This window comes from Eretmochelys imbricata, chromosome 3 (genome assembly GCF_965152235.1).
Source record: "Eretmochelys imbricata isolate rEreImb1 chromosome 3, rEreImb1.hap1, whole genome shotgun sequence".
NCBI lineage: Eukaryota > Metazoa > Chordata > Testudines > Cheloniidae > Eretmochelys > Eretmochelys imbricata.
Genome location: NC_135574.1, coordinates 147853048 through 147871224, shown reverse-complemented (window position 1 = coordinate 147871224; position 18177 = coordinate 147853048). Strand labels below are relative to the sequence as shown.

General features: G+C 46.7%; 1 protein-coding gene across 1 annotated transcript in view; it reads left to right on the top strand.

The window, feature by feature from the left end:
• The window catches only part of MRPS18A (mitochondrial ribosomal protein S18A), a 30114-nt gene that overhangs the window by 7594 nt on the left and 4343 nt on the right, over positions 1-18177 (top strand). Inside the window, exons 4-5 of the mRNA XM_077813579.1 lie at positions 8406-8529; positions 11146-11212. Coding sequence (XP_077669705.1) covers positions 8406-8529; positions 11146-11212 — 191 coding nt within the window. The remainder of the gene's footprint in view (positions 1-8405; positions 8530-11145; positions 11213-18177) is intronic.

The window sequence follows — 18177 nt, the reverse complement described above, 5'->3', positions numbered from 1 at the left end:
TGTAAGGTCATGCATTTAGGGATTAATAACAAGAATTTTAGTTATAAGCTGGGGATGCATCAATTAGAAGTAACAGAGGAGGAGAAGGACCTTGGAGTAGTATTGGTTGATCATAGGATGACTATGAGCTGCCAATGTGATATGGCTGTGAAAAAAGCTAATGCTGTCTTGGGATGCATCAGGAGAGGTATTTCCAGTAGGGATAAGGAGGTTTTAGTACCATTATACAAGGCACTGGTGAGACCTCACCTGGAATAGTGTGTGCAGTTCTGGTCTCCCATGTTTAAGAAGGATGAATTCAAACTGGAACAGGTACAGAGAAGGGTTACTAGGATGATCCGAGGAATGGAAAACTTGTCTTATGAAAGGAGACTCAAGGAGCTTGGCTTGTTTAGCCTAACTAAAAGAAGGTTGAGGGGAGATATGATTGCTCTCTATAAATATATCAGAGGGATAAATACCAGAAAGGGAGAGGAATTATTTAAGCTCAGTACCAATGTGGACACAAGAACAAATGGATATAAACTGGCCGCCAGGAAGTTTAGACTTGAAATTAGACAAAGGTTTCTAACCATCAGAGGAGTGAAGTTTTGGAATAGCCTTCCAAGGGAAGCAGTGGGGACAAAAGATCTATCTGGCTTTAAGATTAAACTCGATAAGTTTATGGAGGAGATGATATTATGGGATAACATAGTTTTGGTAATTAAATATTCATGGTAAATAGGCCCAATGGCCTGTGATGGGATATTAGATGGGGTGGGATCTGAGTTACCCAGGAAAGAATTTTCTGTAGTATCTGGCTGGTGAATCTTGTCCATATGCTCAGGGGTTAGCTGATTGCCATATTTGGGGTCGGGAAGGAATTTTCCTCGAGGGCAGATTGGAAGAGGCCCTGGAGGTTTTTCGCCTTTCTCTGTAGCATGGGGCACGGGTCACTTGCTGGAGGATTCTCTGCTCCTTGAAGTCTTTAAACCATGATTTGAGGACGTCAATAGCTCAGACATAGGTGAGAGGTCTTTCGCAGAAGTGGTGGGTGAAATTCTGTGGCCTGCGTTGTACAGGAGGTCAGACTAGATGATCATAATGGTCCCTTGTGACCTAAATATCTATGAATCTATTTAAAAAATAAAGCCAAAAACCCCACAACCAAACAAAAAAATCTGTACTAGAAATAGAAAGGAAGGGAACCAGACAAGAATGCACAGTTAAAAGATAAGGCAACCAAAAATGCAGAATAAGTTAATGCCAGTGGGATTAGGGGGATATAGATACAAATACATCTGGAGGAAAATAAATACTTGTGAGAAAGTAGGCCCACTAATGATGAGGGGGTTGAAAGCCAGAATGATTCTAATATGGCTGAACTACTCACATGTATCCATAACAAGAAAAATAAGGAAAAGAAGTTTGAATAATTGGGTAGTGATGACAATCCTGTGAATAAGCTTTTGCAAAAAAGTAGGTAAGGAAATTCTTAGAGACATTGACTTATACACACACCAGCATGCCAGGATCACATGCAATCCTCCAGGGTCTTGAATTTGCTAATGAAGCAGTTGGTTTGTTAGCTGTTATTTTTGAGAAGGCATAAAAAACTGGGGAGGTACCAAAGGATTTGAAAATAATGAATGAGTTACTAAACATCCAAGAAATGGAAGTATGGTCCTGGCAATTGCTCTTTGGGAAGTCTAACCTCTATTCCTAGTTATATAACAAACAAAGGGGGAGAACCACACTGAGCACTCACCAGATAATGGAACTTAGAATAGAATATCAGGGTTGGAAGGGACCTCAGGAGATCATCTAGTCCAACCCCCTGCTCAAAGCAGGAGCAACAAGTAGTGTTGAGGGGTTATGAAGAATCATGCCAAACGAAAACTTATTCCGAGCAGGTGACACAATAAGTGGGAGATTTAAACTTCAATAAAATATTTGATCGTGTCTAGTGAAATATTGTAGAAATTAAATTGGCTAGGATGGGAGCATTATCAATGGATTGAACACACAATGAGCAGAGTGCAATAAGAAATGATTGCGAGAAGTGTACAGTGGCTGGTCTGGTCTTTGTAATTATCTAGAAGAATCAGGAAATAGTATCATCTGCAAATTTATCATTCTAAATTGGGAGGAGTTGCAAACACCAAGGGTAGAAAAATACTATCCATAATGGGGATCAGATTTTTTCATAAGAATATAAGAGCAGCCATACTGGGTCCATTTAGCCCAGTGTCCCGTCTTCCAACAGTGACCAATGCCAGGTGCCCCAGAGGGAATGAACAGAACAGGTAATCTTCAAGTAACCTATCCCCTGTCACCCATTCCCAGCTTCTGGCAAATAGAGGCTAGGGACACCATCCTGGCTAATAGCCAGTCATGGACCTATCCTCCATGAACTTATCTAGTTCATAGTGCTGCCCACACTTTAATGCAAAGATTGTCGTGAAGGAACTCTTCTCCAGTTCATTATTGCAGAATATATAACTACAGCAATTGCTTACACAGAAAAGTAACATTAGGAAAGAATGTAATGTGGTTTTAGTTTTTTAATGCGACTCTGAACAACTGGAAACAAGGAGCCAGCACCAACTAGCTTTCATCAGATCACCAGCAAGTGTTTCATGGACCGAAGTTTAAGAGCCTTGAGAAATTAAAAATCAGTAGACTTCTAATGTCCTCAGCACTGTAGTCTGTGCGTATTGGAAAGAGAGCCAGGAAATAACAAAAAGAAGAGGAGTACTAGTGGCACCTTAGAGACTAACCAATTTATTTGAGCATAAGCTTTCGTGGGCTACGGCTCACTTCATCGGATGCATTCAGTGGAAAATAACAAAGATTCAGCCTATCAAATGCAGCAATAAAATGGGGTTTTAGAGTTTAAGAGCAGAAGGGACCACTAGGATTATCTAGTTTCATCTCCTGTATAGCACAGGCCACCAGTACCCCCAGCACCCACACTCTAACCCAAGTCTGGATAGGTAGACTTCCAAAACGCTTCGATCACTAAGGGAGGGGGACAAACATGTATTGTCAGCAAGGGGTAGAACAAGGAGCAGTGAGACCTCATTAAGCAGAGGGAAATTTAAGATGAATATTAGGAATCACTTTCTAGTGCTCTCTGTGGTAGGAGGTTCTGCCACTGGTGGGAATAAAAGGGCTTCTTGGAAGCACAGAGGTAGTTGTAGGTAAGTCCATTGTGCTGTTTGTGGCTTTAGAGCCTGAGAGCAGAGTTCTAGTATCAGAGTTGACTGTAGGTCCCATCACTGGATGAAAGGTATGATCCTCTTTTAAGATTTTGGCTGTAATTCAGCTCGGCTGGTCAGCGTGCTTATAGTTGAGCTATTCAGTTTGCCCCATACTAGCATTCAGTTTGGCCCTTAGATGCTGATCTTCTGGAAGGAGGTGAAAACTAAACACCAGGGGAACTCACCTTGTTTTAAGAAGCGTGGCTGGAATCTCAGGAGCCATCGTATGAAAGTTTGCATTCGTGGTCTCAGGAAGCAGGCTGGGAAATGTAGGCCACCATGGCAGTCATTTTGGCCTTTGAACTTAGATTATATAACCAGTTCTCTTGCTGCAAATCAAAGGAGGAGGCTGGAGAAAGAGATAAAGGGGATGGTGTGGATTGGTAAATCAGAGCAGTTGCGGATCATGACAAATTGACAGCTGGAGGTGTGCCTTACTCCAGTGGGACTGATTGGAGTTGTGAAAAGTAACTTGAGTTCTATTGTAAATAGTCTCTTTTTTCAGTATGTCTCTTATGTGTCTAGACTTTGTATCAGTCATGGTTTTTCAAATTTTGAAGTGTTTGGGTGGAATAAATGTTTCTTTCGCCCCCAGAAAAATCTCAGTTATGCTTCCTAGCCAAAGCAGTAGTGAGTGCTTGAGAAATAAAGAATTTGAATTTTTTAACAGTGAGGGTAATTAACCATTGGAATGATTTACCAAGGGTTCTGGTGGATTTTCCATCTCTGGGAATTTTGAAATCAATACTGAATGTTTTTTCCAAAAGAGAGATTCTAGTTCAAACAGGAATTATTTCAGGGAAGTCTTGTGGCCTCTGTTACTTGAAGTCTTTTTAAATCATGATTTGAGGATTTCAGTAAGTCAGCCAGAGGTTAGGGGTCTGTTATGGGAGTGGGTGGGTGAGATTCTGTGGCCAGCAGTGTGCAGGAGGTCAGACTAGATGATCATGATGGTCCCTTCTGGCCTTACAGTTTAGGGATATCTGAAATACCACTCAGCTGTAAAGCAAAGGAAAGCATGTGAGCCCCATTGCTGGGGACACACACGATTGGACTGGATAAAGCACTATAATACAGGGGAGTCTTCCATTAGTCCCTGGGGGGGATGGAAGAGATGACCTCAGGACTACTACTTCTCTAACAACTCTGATAGTGGAGCCCGAGGCAGTGGTACAATGCGTGATTTTAGTTTTGGTGTCAGATAAACAGATTCTTAATGAATCAGAAAATGGCATTGCGGGCAGTGGCAGGTCAAGCTTCCATCTGGCCTCCTTACCAGTGTTCCTCAACCCTGCCCCGAAGGGGGACAGCCTCCATTGATCATTCATTCCTTGGATTCTACTGAGGTTCCCTGCAATTGGGCCAGTTAGTGCCAATTATGATAGTGGTTTATGTGATGGGTAGAGCCCTGCAAATTCGCGGATATTCGCAGACCAATTTTGCAGATCAGCTGCGGATACAGATTTTGTTTGTAAAGCCCTGCAAATCTGCAGATATCCCCTTTATATCCATGAACCATTTTTGTGGATCAGATGCAGATACAAATTTTGTGTTTGCGCAGGGCTCTAGTGATGCAGACACTTCTCCACTAGGAAATTGACTGACACCCTAGTTCATTTCACCAAGGTCACCTAATAGCCATTAGAGATGAAAACCAATTTCAGTTACTATCAACCTTAGGCTAGATTAGAACCTGCAACCTAGAAGTCTCAGCCCCCAAATATACCTGATATATAATGCCTGGAGAATGGTGTAAAGCTCCCAGGAATAATAGAAGAAAGAAAACTGATTCTTATGTATCTCAAAGTAACAACCGGCAGATATGTCTGGTACAGACCCATACTTGTTTTGTTGTACAAACAGAACTGTTCTCAGAGTGAATTAAGATTTTCATGAAATGTGCATAACTAGCAATCAGTCTTAGTTCTCAAGGGTGTTGCAGTTATTGGGTCTGTGCTGCATTTCAGCAGGCCACCCAATGAAGGGAATGCACTGTTCAAACTCGGTTTTATATTTTTTATCTAGTTTATCCACCCTTTGAGGGAAAAGTAAATTCGTATTTCCTTTTTCCCCTTCTCTGCTTTGAATACCATTAGTCTGAGCAGGCAGTAAATGTCATTGTACTTTGGCAGTACACAGGGGAGACCGAACTGCAGCCTTTGCCTATTAGCCCCAGATTAATTCCGTCCAAATTGTTTTCATCAGATGCTACAGATTACAGGGGTGGGAATCTGGGTCCAACCTCTCCTGAGAGCTGTCCAGTGATTAAAGCAAATCTGTGGTTACAGTCTTGGCTGCCCACTAGCACAGAAAGTTAATTTCATGGAACATGACGGCAACATGTAACTTTGCCAGACTTCTTTTCTTCTTTAACCCCCTTACGTTTTTGTTCAGCTTTCCTCCCCATCCTCCCAAAACTGGCTGTCTCTGTCCGACCTCTTCTTAGGGGTGAGATGCATCTGGGTAAGAATTCTGGGAGAGGCACCTAGCACATTACACTTAGGACCCTTCTGAAGTCGTCGTAAGATTCTCGCCAGTGTGCAGCACTTCAAGCCAAATGATCTTGAGCATAATTTGTAAGGCAGAAAGGGTGGGACGTAGATTTCAGTAAAGAAATAACTGTCACAAGAGAGAAGCTGATTGGTGCTGACAGCATTGGGCAGAGATAACACTGGGGCATGGGCTCTCCTGATTGGCAGCGCAATAGGTAAAGAGCATCCATCTCCCCCTGCCCTTTTTTTTTTCTTTGCATGGAAACGTTTGATATCAGCCCAGTGACCCCACAGGGCGTGGTGGTAATGTGAGAAGGCCCTTGGACCAAACGCACCCTACCTGAACCCTTCTTCTCCCTTTGGGAAGTGAGCTCTTTCAGTATTGGGTGGGGGAGCCAAGGTGTTGGCAACATGGAGAACTGGATAGCTGAAAGAGCTGGGGAAAGGGATGTGGAGTCTCATTCTGGATCAGTCGATCAAATCCAGCTCACATCAGCAGTGACCAAAAGTCATTGCCCTTTGACTGTTTGGCAGATCTCAGTCCAATTTCCACCAATCCAGCTGACAGTTATTAGCCCTCTTGTAGTGGCCTCAGTGCCAAGGCCAGAGATTGGCTGGGACATGGACACTGAGCTTTCCTTTTGTCCTTAGGTGGTCTCTCCGGATGTTGTCCCTGTTGTCTGGATAAATCATCGCTCCACAGTTATTGGTCAGGCCCCTTGTATCAGCATTAAGTTGCCTAAATGTTTAATTTTAAAAGGGACTGAATCTGAAAAAAAGGGTTAGAATGGAGCCAGAGAACAGGAATTGTAGATGAGGAGGAGTCAGTGGCAGGCACCTTGAATAGTCTGGCACAAGTGCCCTTATGTAGTAAAGAAAGTGCGACTGAAAAAAGCTCTAGACTCAGTTTCTGTTGATGTCAGCAGGGCTTGTGAGAGGGTCTAGCATGAGCAATAGCTCCCAGAACACAGTGCTACAGTCCATTTATTTCAGAATCAAGTCTCTCCAATACCGTAGTGATGGGTGTGGGATATAAACCTTGGTAGCTGGATAGCCTGGCTTTTGCATTGGCTCAGCCAATAGCAGAGGTCTAGTTTGCCTGCACCAGTAGGTATGGGGGTGTGTATTGTGCTTGTCCATCTAGCCCTGATTTCTCTCAGGCTGGGCATGGGGAATGCCTACTGACAGGTCTTTTCCAGGCTGCAAGCCGCATGCACACGTGCCTTCCATCCACAATATGGAAATATTTACAGCAGCAACAGAGAAATAAACTCCCAACTAGCATGGTGACTCTGGCAGTGGGAAACTTCCAGCAGATTGGGAAAAACAAGCCAAGCATTTCCAGTGGACTCTTGGGATAACATGATATCAGCATGTGAAAGGGGTGTGTCTGCATTGGTCTGAGCGGTGTGCTAGAATTTGTTGTGCTGCGTGTGGAAATGGAAAACATATCTGAATGCTGGGCTGTGCTCTTTGCACAGCTAATGGACCCCAGTGCAGCAGCTGCCGCTGCTGTGTCTAAAGTTCCGTCATCGCAGTTATGTGGTGTTACCAGATCCGGAAGATACACCACTTAAATTGTGTTTTATAAATAATGCTTTGCACTTCTGTAGCTTTTAATCTGAAAGGTCAACAGCAGTGAAGTCTACAAAGATCTCTGAACTCTGGCTGAACACACAACCTGCTCTCAGTGCTCTCTGGTAACAAGACTTCCTTTCCTTGACGTTGCTCCAACAGTCCCTCCTAATGTGCACGCAGCCAAAGGGCTGAAGGTTTGTTCTATTAGGACTTCCCCAGTTACAGTACAGTTCTCTTATGAGGCGCTTACTGCTGACAAAATCTACTAGATTTTGGACTAATCCCCCTTTGGGCACCCCAAAGGGACATGACAGAAGCTTCACCTTGGGAAATTGGATAAAGAATTGAGGAATAGACAGTAGAGGACAATCCTGCACTCAGTTTATAGGGGAAAACCCAGATGTGGCCTAATGTGTGAGTGCTGACATCTGTGTACGCAGATACTGATGAGCTAAAAATCAGCTCTCCACTCAGTCAAAAACATTGTGTAAAATTATATCTTCCTGCATGTTTTGTAAAACTGTATCTTTGTATATCTAGATGTTCGACAGATTATATTAGGTACGTAGTCTGAAAACGGCAGCAAATGGTGAGATGGCAAAAATGGCAGATGACACAATGATTTACATTAATTAATCTATAAAAGGCTGTGAACTTCAGAGGACCTAACAAAGCTAAGCCAATAGGCTACACTAGTGGTTCTCAAACTTTTGTACTGGTGACCTTTCACGTAGCAAGCCTCTGAGTGCGACCCCCCTCCTTATAAATTAAAAACACATTTTTATATATCTAACACCATTATAAATGCTGGAGGTGAGGCACAGGGTTTGGGGTGGAGGCTGACAGTTCGCAACCCCCCCCCATGTAATAACTTTGCGACCTCCTGAGGGGTCCCAACCCCCAGTTTGAGAACCTCTGGGCTACACAATGGCAGGTGAAATTCATTGCTGACAAAATGCCAGATAATATACACTGGAAGGAATAATTTTGAACTTCTCATACGTTGCACTGGGGCAGTGTCAGCACCTAAGAATTGTAGCTGTTGGTGCAGCTCTGGCACTGATCATTCTACCTTCTTTCCTTGCTTCCTTAGGATGTCTTATTGCTGAGTCAGTTCATCCGTTCTGATGGAGGGATGCTGCCCCGTAGGATCACAGGTCTTTGTCTGGAGGAGCATAAGAAGGTTGCAGTGTGCATACAAATGGCTCACCGAGCAGGTAATGAGTCCTCTCTGGGAACAAGCCCCTGACCCCTTTATTTAGTAGTAACCACTTTGGGGAGGGAACACACCTTCCTCCCTCCACACCACCGCAGCCACCAGAATAACAGCTGCCAGTGAGCTCTTATTGTTTTGGGACCCCTTACTACCAAGTGCCCAAAGCCCTTCGGTAAAACCTGGCCATCATTCTACCAACCTCCAAAAGGGTGATGAAACGCTACCCAGTGGCCCTAAAGAATTTTGAGTCTTCTTCCTTCCACCTAAACTATGAGTCATTAGTAGTCACGGCAGTATAAGAAAAATCCAAGTCAGTGAAAGGAACTCCTGACGACAAAGAGCCCAAAACATTGGATCTGTTCAGGCAAAAAGCCTGTTGTTGGCTTCACTGCAACTACATATGGCAAACTACCAGGCATAATTTGCCAAAAACAATTTCCTGACTTGGAAGAGAGTGATCCATTTTTGCCCAAATTGCTTCAAGACACTAAGAAGGAGCTGAAGGAAATTATACAAGAAGGCCAGATGGTTGCCAGGAGAGCTCTGCAGGTGGTGGCCACACAGGCCTTGGACATAGCCACAAGGTTGATGGCTACATTTGTGATCAGGAGACTAACCTCATGGCTATCATCCTGGAGGGTACCAAGATAGGTGTAGGATACCATTCAAGATCTCCCATTTGAGGAAATGGAGCTCTTCAGTTCGAGGACTAGGCACTACCTCCCTAAAGGAATCAGGCCACCCTGGGATTCCAGAGGATTTACACACCATTCACCAGTAGGAATTCCTACAGATAACCCCAACAAAGGCAGTGGGCTCACCTTTACTCCCAGAGCAGACAACCGGACTTCCAACAATAGAAATGTTCACAGTACCAGTGAAGGTGCCCTTCATCTACCTCCTCCAGCATCCACTCCTCCTCCTCAGTCCAATAGCAAATTTGATGGGAATGTCATGAGCCATATCAGAATCGATCAGGTGCTGGCAACTACTTTCAGGAGCCAGCTTGCCCCACTTTGTTGGTCTTGGTCTGATATCACCTTGGACAAATGAGTGCTGGGAACCATGTCCATGGTTATCCCACTCACTTCCCCATCCCTCTTCAGGGACCTATCTCATGAGAGCCTATTACAGAAAGAAGTGGCGTTGGTTTATCTAGGCACCATAGAAGAAGTTCCATGGGAGTACAGGGGTAGAGGCTTCTACTTGCAGTGCATCTTTATCACAAAGAGGGAAGGGACAGCTGATCCTTGTCCTAGACCTGAAGAGACTGAACAAATACATATGTTATCTCAGATTCCGGATGGTAACGCTTGCAGCCATCACTGGCTGCTGTACCTTTCCCACTGAATATCAAGGCTCACTCCACCAGAGCTTAAATTACTTGTTTTGCCTGCTTCAGACATGTGCCAATGTCAGAGATCTCATGTAGAGTAATCCACTTGACCTTTGTCAAGCGCTGTGCCTTGGACTTAGCGGCTAGGTCAGATGCCAAGTTCAGGAGAGCAGCACTAGAATTATTGTTGCAGCTGGAACTCTATGGAGGCAGTGTTGCTTAGTGGATACAGTAACGAACTGGGATTCAGGAAGCTGGGGTTCTATTCCCACTGGCGTACTGGGTGACCTTGGGCAAGTTGTGTCACCTCTCTCTGTTTCAGTTCCCCATTCTGTAAAATGGGGAAAAACCCTTTTGTAAAGCACTGTGAAATCTACTGATGAAATGCCATAAGTATATATATTTTATTTCGACCATCCATAGGAGATACTTCTTGCCTGCAGTGGGCTCCACATTGACACGTTCTCAAAAAGAGAGTGGTTATTTACCCTACAGTAATAGTGGTTCTTCGAGATGATGTAGCCAGCGTGGGTCCCACAACTGCCCCTCCAAGCCTGCTCTTAGGAGTTCTCAGCTACTGTGGGTTTTGAATTGCAAGGGAACTGAACATGTAGTCAGTGGGATCCAGTAAGTAACTATTCTTTCATGTCTCAGTGATCTTTGAGATGGAACAAAGCAATAATTTGTGCATAGCAGCACACACAAGTGTTCAGGACAGGAAGTGAATGTAATGTTTGGCATATAGCCCCACTCATCTGAGGATTTCAAATTAATTTACAGAGATGGGAAAGTGACTTGCCCAAGGTCACACAGCAAGGTGTCAGTCAGGAATGGATCCCAGGTCCCCTGCGTGGTTCCTTGCTCTAGCCATTATGCCTGCTTTCCCATGCTATATCCAAATTAAAATGCAGAGAGAATTCAAAGAGGCAGATTGTAATCCTTGTGCTGGAATTTGGCTAGATGTCAGTGCCCTTTGTTTGATAAACAGCACCATGGGCTCTTTAGTGACCACAAGTGGTCAAGTCTTCAGTTATATGTTTCATCTCAAATACAACACCTCCAGCCGTACTGCACCCCTGCCTGTGTTAGGGCATTGGATCAATACTGACTCAACAGGAAGAACACCTCTTCCATTTTAGCCCCTTGGGCTCTCTCCAGAGATCTCCTATCCAAATACGGTCTGCTTATCTTATGAGTTGTAATGGGATCTCAGAGTGGTATAACTGTAGCTATTAGCAAGGGAACAATGCAAAATCTCACATCTTTCCTTTTCCATCTCAGGTTTGCTGCCAAACCACAGGCCACTGCTTCCTGAAGGGCATGTTTCCAAGAAACCCAAGCTCAACAGGTAAATAGTCTTCTCTTGCCTTTAAGGGGACTGGAGGTGGGAGGGCATTTCTGCCTCCAAACAAGCGTAAGGCAGTGAAGTCAGCCTGGATTCAGGACCTGTAACGAGTGAGGTTCTATCACTGTGCTCTGGCCTGCCAATACTTCAAGGCACTCCACAACTAACCATACCTGATCCAAGCCATCCACACAGAGTTTAGAAACTGCTGGACACATAAGATACGTTCTCCTTCCCTCAAATCCATCGGCTTCCCCATAATTGGCAATAATACAGGGAAGATACTGCAGTGAGGACTGCTGGTACAAATCCCTGAGCTAGCTAGGATGCAGAGAAGCCCACGGTGGGCAATAACAATGGATGGAGGAGGGCAGGCAGAAGGAGCTTGTTACAGGCATGCTGCACTCTTTGCCCTTTCCGTGTTTTCCCCTTTTGACTGTAGTTTGTCATTCACCCTCAGCTTGCCCGTCCTGTGTAACAAGCTCTCTTCTCTTCCTTCTTCTCCCCCCGCCCAGCCCCCTGGCCTTTGATGGGAGAATTGAAAACCCCCTGTCACCTCTTGTGCCTCGCTCACTGTTGGGAGGTGCTAATCCCCTGTTTATGACCTCACACTCTGTTTCCATGGAGATGTCAGAGCGGTTTATGAACCTTCATTAGAGAGTTGTGGGGTTACCAGAGGCCATAGGCCTGTTGCTGGGAGAGCTTAGACTCCAAATCTCAGGGTGGCTTGAGACTCCTGGGGTTTGGGCCTGGCTTTATAGCTGAGACTTGGTGGGCAGCTCTTCGGGGTTTGCAGGCCACTGGGGGTGTGCCTATACTGTAGTTAAAAATCCCCAGCTGGCGCATGACAGGTGACTCGGGCTAAGGGGCTGTTTCATTGTGGTGTAGACATTCAGGCTTGGGCTGGAGCCCGGGCGCTAAGACCCTGCGAGGTGGGAGGGTCCCAGAGCTCAGGCTGCAGCCCAAGCCCATATGTCTGTACTGCAATTAAACAGCTGAGCCCCACGAGCCTGAGTCAGCTGGCACGGGCCAGCTGCAGGTGTCTAATTGCAGTGTAGACATACCCACGCTGTGCTGTCAGCAGGGATCATATTGTGTGCATTCAGGGTCTCCACAGTGGGAGACTTTATAGGATACGGCCCCAGGCTCCTCAGATATTGGGCTCTGAAATAATACTTCACATTTCCATATCTTAAACCCCTTTATCCAGCACATCTAGGGTGGAGTGCAGCGATTGTTTATCACACACAGCAACTCTGCCCAGCTGGTTAGGACAGGAAATGGAGAATCCTAGAACTCACTGCAGGGACCAAGGCTCCAGGGCTAGCACCCTGACTTCTGCTAATTATGCTGTGGGCTCTTCAGTTGGGTACCTCCATATACATCTCAGGGCAGCACAGCACCCCTGAGAACCAAGCTTGGGACTTGGTATCTGAGTGTTCTCTACTGGATCACTATCGCTTCACTCTGCAGTACCCTTGTTTCCTCTCAGTGGGAGGAGAAAGGTATCAGAGCTGGGACTGTGATTGAGTTAGAGAAGGCAGGGAACAGAGCTGGGCCGCAGCAGGCTGGGATTTGAGAGGGAGCTGGCAGTTTGTGAAGGAGGCAGGATTGGGGTTGAGAGATCAGCCTGGTGATTGGAAAAGATGGGGATGAAGCTGAGGGAGGCAGGCCAGCTGGGGGACTGCAATGAGGGCATTTCAGGAATGCTGCTTAGATATTGTCTCCTCTAACTGCTGGAGGTAAAAAGCTCTGCATTTTTGGAGCCTTGCCATGTCTCGGCTGCTGCAGCACTGTGAGAGCTTTGGCCCCATGCCTACTCCCACCTGTGCCTCCCACATTGCTCTCTGGAACAGCAGCCAGCACTGCACAGGGCAAAAAACTTTAACCACTTCCTTCCTCCTGCCCAAATCACCACCTCCCTTTCCCTTCATGGTACACAGCAGTGTCAAAAGATGGGCTTGTGGTTAAGATGTGTACTGGGACTTGGGAGACCAGGGTTCAGTCCCAGGCTCAACCACGGGCTCCCTGCATGACTTTGGACAACTCATTTAATTTCTCTGCCTTGATTTCCCCACATCTGTGAACTTCCTTAAATATCCACAAGTATGTAGGTGGTGCTCAGATCCTGTGGCGATGGGGGACCTAAGATCCTGTCCATAGTGAGTTAGGTGGCCGGGACCTTTGAGCAAACTCACGCACCTCCATTCAGTGCAGTGAGAGTTGAGGAGTTTTTACCAGTTTCCCCACAAAGCCTTTAAGGTGTAACATTAGGACCCCTCAGGTCATCTGACTTGTCACTTTGCTGCCTTTGAGCCTATTGGATTTCAAACTGCCAACTTGGGGAGGGGTCAGTTGTGCTTTGAGAGGGGCCTGAGACTGGGTGGAGGAGGTCACTGCAGTGAGAGGCAGAGCAGAAGGGTCTGGCCTCTCTCAGCAGACACTGTCTCACACAGCTCAATGGTGTATTTACCAGTTCCCCAAGAGCAGTAGCCCCCACTCCCATCTTCCCCTGTGGGGACTGCTGTGTTGAGTGCTCTGGTCCTTACCAGCACAGCCTCCTGGCTTCTCCAGGTGCCTCCCTACTTGAATGAGATCCTGTAGTTTCCTTTGGCATTGCTGCTATAGCCTTGGAGACATCCGTGGGGATTTGCTGAGGGGTGTCCTTGCAAAAAGTTTCTAAAGAGACCCCAACAGGAGCTGCAGTGACACCAGGCAACTTTTCTGTCCAGTTATTAAAGCCCTGCAGTTCCTCTTCCAAGGAGAGGGAAACAAGTGAACGAGTTCCAGGAATCTTAAAATCAGCCTATGTAGCCACTGAACTCAACCAGCTCTTCCTGTAGTGCTGGCTGTCTCTCCCTGCCCGCCCCTCCCAGTGAGACTGCTGTGTGAATGGTGTTAAAAACAACATTCTCCCTGCCTGTCACTGCTGCAGCATATTGACTGTGCTATTGAAAGGCTTTCAGCTGGGCATGGCTGGCCTCTTAGCACTACATGGGACAGCCAGGAAGGCAGAGCACCTTGCATTACTCTGCAATGACCTCTCTCTCTGGCTAGAGGGGGATCACTTGCTGGGCTCTGTAGAGAGTCTTTCTGGCCTTTAGCTGAAGGAAGATGGCAGGTGGATGGGACCTGGAAGACATGAGGAAATAAAGCCAAGAGGAAGGGAGGTGAGGAGTGATGCGATGCCTAACTCCTGGGGGGTACCAGGGCTGCAGACTTTTGGAGAAGAACAGCTTGCTCAGATGCCTAGCTATGTCAAGCTCTCCCTGATTCTCATCCCCTTCCCACCACATGGTTGCCCTGTTGCAGGTCATTTCCCCTCATCCCCCTTCCCCTGAAACACACACTTCTGTCTCAGGAACTTGCATATGGTAGTTCCTTCTGTGGATCTCCTGAACAGGAGGCAGGACGATAGGGATGCAGAGCTTTGTGGTTCTGTGGGGAGTGAAGTCTCCTCTCTATGGGGCGGATAGTAGTTTGCCTTAAGCTGAGGGACAGTGTGTCTATATTAGCATCTTATCTGCAGGTATATGTGCTCACCCCCCTCTGCTCCTGAAATTCCTCTCCTTGCTCCCCTGTGCTGAAAGATAAGCAGCCCATTCAGCCACCTCTTGTCTGTCTGGCTCTTTGCCCTAGACAAAAGAGCTGGGAAGAGACTCTCTAGCTCTGGACATGGCCACCAGAGAGCTCCATAAGAGGGTGTCAGGGAAGATGACCTGGGCTCATGTGTGAGGAGGGGAAAAGTTATCTTGAGCTGGATGTGAAGGTGTTTGGTGCTTTGAACCTCTTCTCACACAGCCAGTGTAGGTCATCTTGAGGCTTAGACTGAATAAGTGCTCTCATTGGCTGCTGGACTGACAGGCTCAGGACTGCTGCCTGAGATGAGAAGGTTGGTGTTAGATTCCCATCCACGTTCCCTAGGGTCAGAAGAGATTCACTATTCGTAGTAGACCTACCTCTGGCAGGTCATTAAGTCAAAAACAAGGCAACCTTGCTGATCAGCATAACAATGGTTTCATTCCATCCCATGGACCTTTCTGCTCCCCAAGTAGGAGTCACAGCCCAACATCTTTGCTAAAAGTTGGACTGAGGCTCTAAATCCTATTTCCAAGGACTTGAGCTTCAGTGTGTGACTGGCAGGAATCAGGCAAATGGCTTCATTTGAGGGAAGCAGAGGAGGTTTAACGCATGGCTCCTTCCAGAGTCCCATCAGTGCTGCTCAGAGCAGCATCAGCTGGAGGAACCAATGTAAGACTCCCTTGTTTCTCCCTCCCTTCCCTGAAGTGAGCTACTACATCGAGGCCCTGGCCAAGTGGCTCCATGGAGCCTCTCAAAGGGCTGTTCATTAAAGGACTTTCCCATGAAAAGCCAGCTGCACAAACAGTCCCAACAGACAGTCTTTGTTCCTGAGGCATCTGCAGCTCCTTCTTTCCTTACCTGCTGAGATGGCGTGGAAGACCAGCTCTTGGGATGGGTTGTAGGGTTCCTGAGGCAACGAGCAAAGGACAGTTTATTGGGTACTTGTCAGACTCTGGCTTCTCACAAACTAACTTTGGGGACTGCACAGCAGCAGCCCCTGAACTTTTCCTCTGCTACACTTAAGGTCATCTCACAAAGGATGTTCTGTCTCCCAACGTGCTGTGCCCAAATTCCACTAGTCCTGTCAATTTAAGTGACCCTGTTTCATAGCGCAGGGTTTGCCTTCTGATCTTATCTGGGTGATCGCTCTGACTGTGCTTGCCGAGTGCCACTGTAAGGAATGCAGTCAAGCAAGATGACCTCTGTTGTAGGGCAGTGGGAGTTGCTGCCCAACCACTGGCCTCTTGGCCCAGTGAGTCTAACTTGTGTGTTGAGCACCCAGCGACCCCGGTCTGCCTTGTCCCCTTTGTCCCTCCATAAAATGTTTCACAAGTATGCTCCCTGCACATACATGGTGCCATGTCTCTCATATCAGTTGTTCTTCAGGGAAACAAAAGCCCTGTTTCCTCTTGACTGTGAAGGGGTCCCTTCGTGTTACCTGATGCGTGAACCTCTCCTCACTGGTCCCTTCCCTGAAGTGTGATAAGAGTCCCTCCCTGATCTGAGCTCTTTTTTCCATCAGGTCACTTGGAGCATCCCCGTTTCCCACTCAAGGTGCTCCCAGTAATGTGGTTGGCACTAACTGTTCCCATTCTTGCTGCCCTCATTTTGTGTGTGGCAGGGCAAGCACTGAGGATTGGATCATTGGGAAATGGTAAGAACATAAGAATGGCCATACTGGGTCAGACCAAAGGTCCATCCAGCCCAGTATCCTGTCTGCCGACCTTGGCCAATGCCAGGTGCCCCAGAGGGAGTGAACCTAACCGGTAATGATCAAGTGATCTCTCTCCTGCCATCCATTTCCACTCTCTGACAAACAGACGCTAGGGACACCATTCCTTACCCGCACCCCCTGGTTTGTTTTCGGTTACACACGCTACCCTGCATAAGAAGGAGTCTGCATTCAGGATTGGAAGAGCCCTCTATGCTTTAACACTAAGGAGGCATTTGAGAAGTGGCAGTAGTAGAAGCAGATCTAGTGCAAGAGTGTGATACACTTACTGAGGCTGTGATAGCTTGTGGTTAGCAGCTGAGCCAGAGAGAGGAGATCCGGGTCTAAGCAGCACTCTTGGCTGAATGTGGTCTCCTCCCTGTTGTCAGGATACTGCCCAGGTGAGAGACCTCTCACTGTATTTCTCATATCCCCTTTGCTTCCTGTTTGCTACTGTTCTTGACAGTAGTAGCTTGTTAGTGCCATCTGTTAGCTGTTTTACCAGCTGAGGGCCCATTGTAGCAATACTGTTGTTGGGTATCCACGTTTTGGTGGCCAGAGTGTAACAGGGTGTGTTAGCTGTTGTGCCCCTCCTCAACGCGCATTGGAGAGAGACCTCTGCCCATGGTATCATGTTTGTAGAAACTGGATGTAGAAAAGCCTTCGATTCCACCTCTTGGCAATGCAGAATTGTTCCCTACAGGGCACTTTCTAGTGTTTTGCCCAGTTTAGGGCTTCTGCCGCCTCCTTGAGATGATTCCACAGGCTACGGAGATGATCCCTCACTGTCAGGGATTGTTCCCTGATCTTCAGCCTGCATTTTTCTTTTTTTAATTTCATCACATTACACCTAGTTATGCCTCTCTTATGCTTTCACCGAGTATGTGCTGAGCAGTTACATGCCACAGCAACACAATCTTTTCAACGGCCAGCTTGAGAGAGTGGGATTTTGTGAGGCTTTTCCAGTACGATGTGCAACTTCAGTCTGCATTCAAAAATCCCAGAGCCATGTGTGTGCAGGCCACACACACCAGAACAATCTGGGAAGCTGTCATGAGCAGCTGCAGATCAAACCGCCCTCCTTGCTTTCAAGATCAGAAACCGCACTAATTTGGCAGCTTCCTTTCTAGTATCTAAGTTGTTAGAGGCCAAGTGTGGGAGATCGCTGTTCTGAGCTCAGTGGCCATCCCAGAGGCAGAGTCTGGAGTCACTTTTATGTGGATGCTGTACGGGCTGCTCATTTGGTCAGGACCAAAATATTGGTTAAAGCAAAACTCCATGAAATCATTCCTTCCATAAACTATTACGGGGGTTATAGTTGTGAATGTAGGTCGTAGCTTCTCAGGGCCTGCTCTCTGCCCGTGGGAGATGCTGTGGAATTATGGGGTAGAAGCGCTGGATTTGGAGAGCTCACAACTACTCCATTTCCACCTTCCTGCCAGAAGGAGGCATTATAAGGCTTGGAGTCAGAGTATTGGGTGCAGATAGCTCCCAGTTTATTCTTCCCTAGTCTTAGCCCTTCTTCGCCTCTTGGAGAAAGGCGAAATTACCCTGGGTTAGGTAAGAAGGAGATTACTTAGTAGCAACTGGCTGCTAAACTCCTAGAAGGAAGTTTTCGCTGGGATTAGTGTCTCCTGCTGACACCCCTTTCCACTTGCTGGGAGCTGTTATCCGC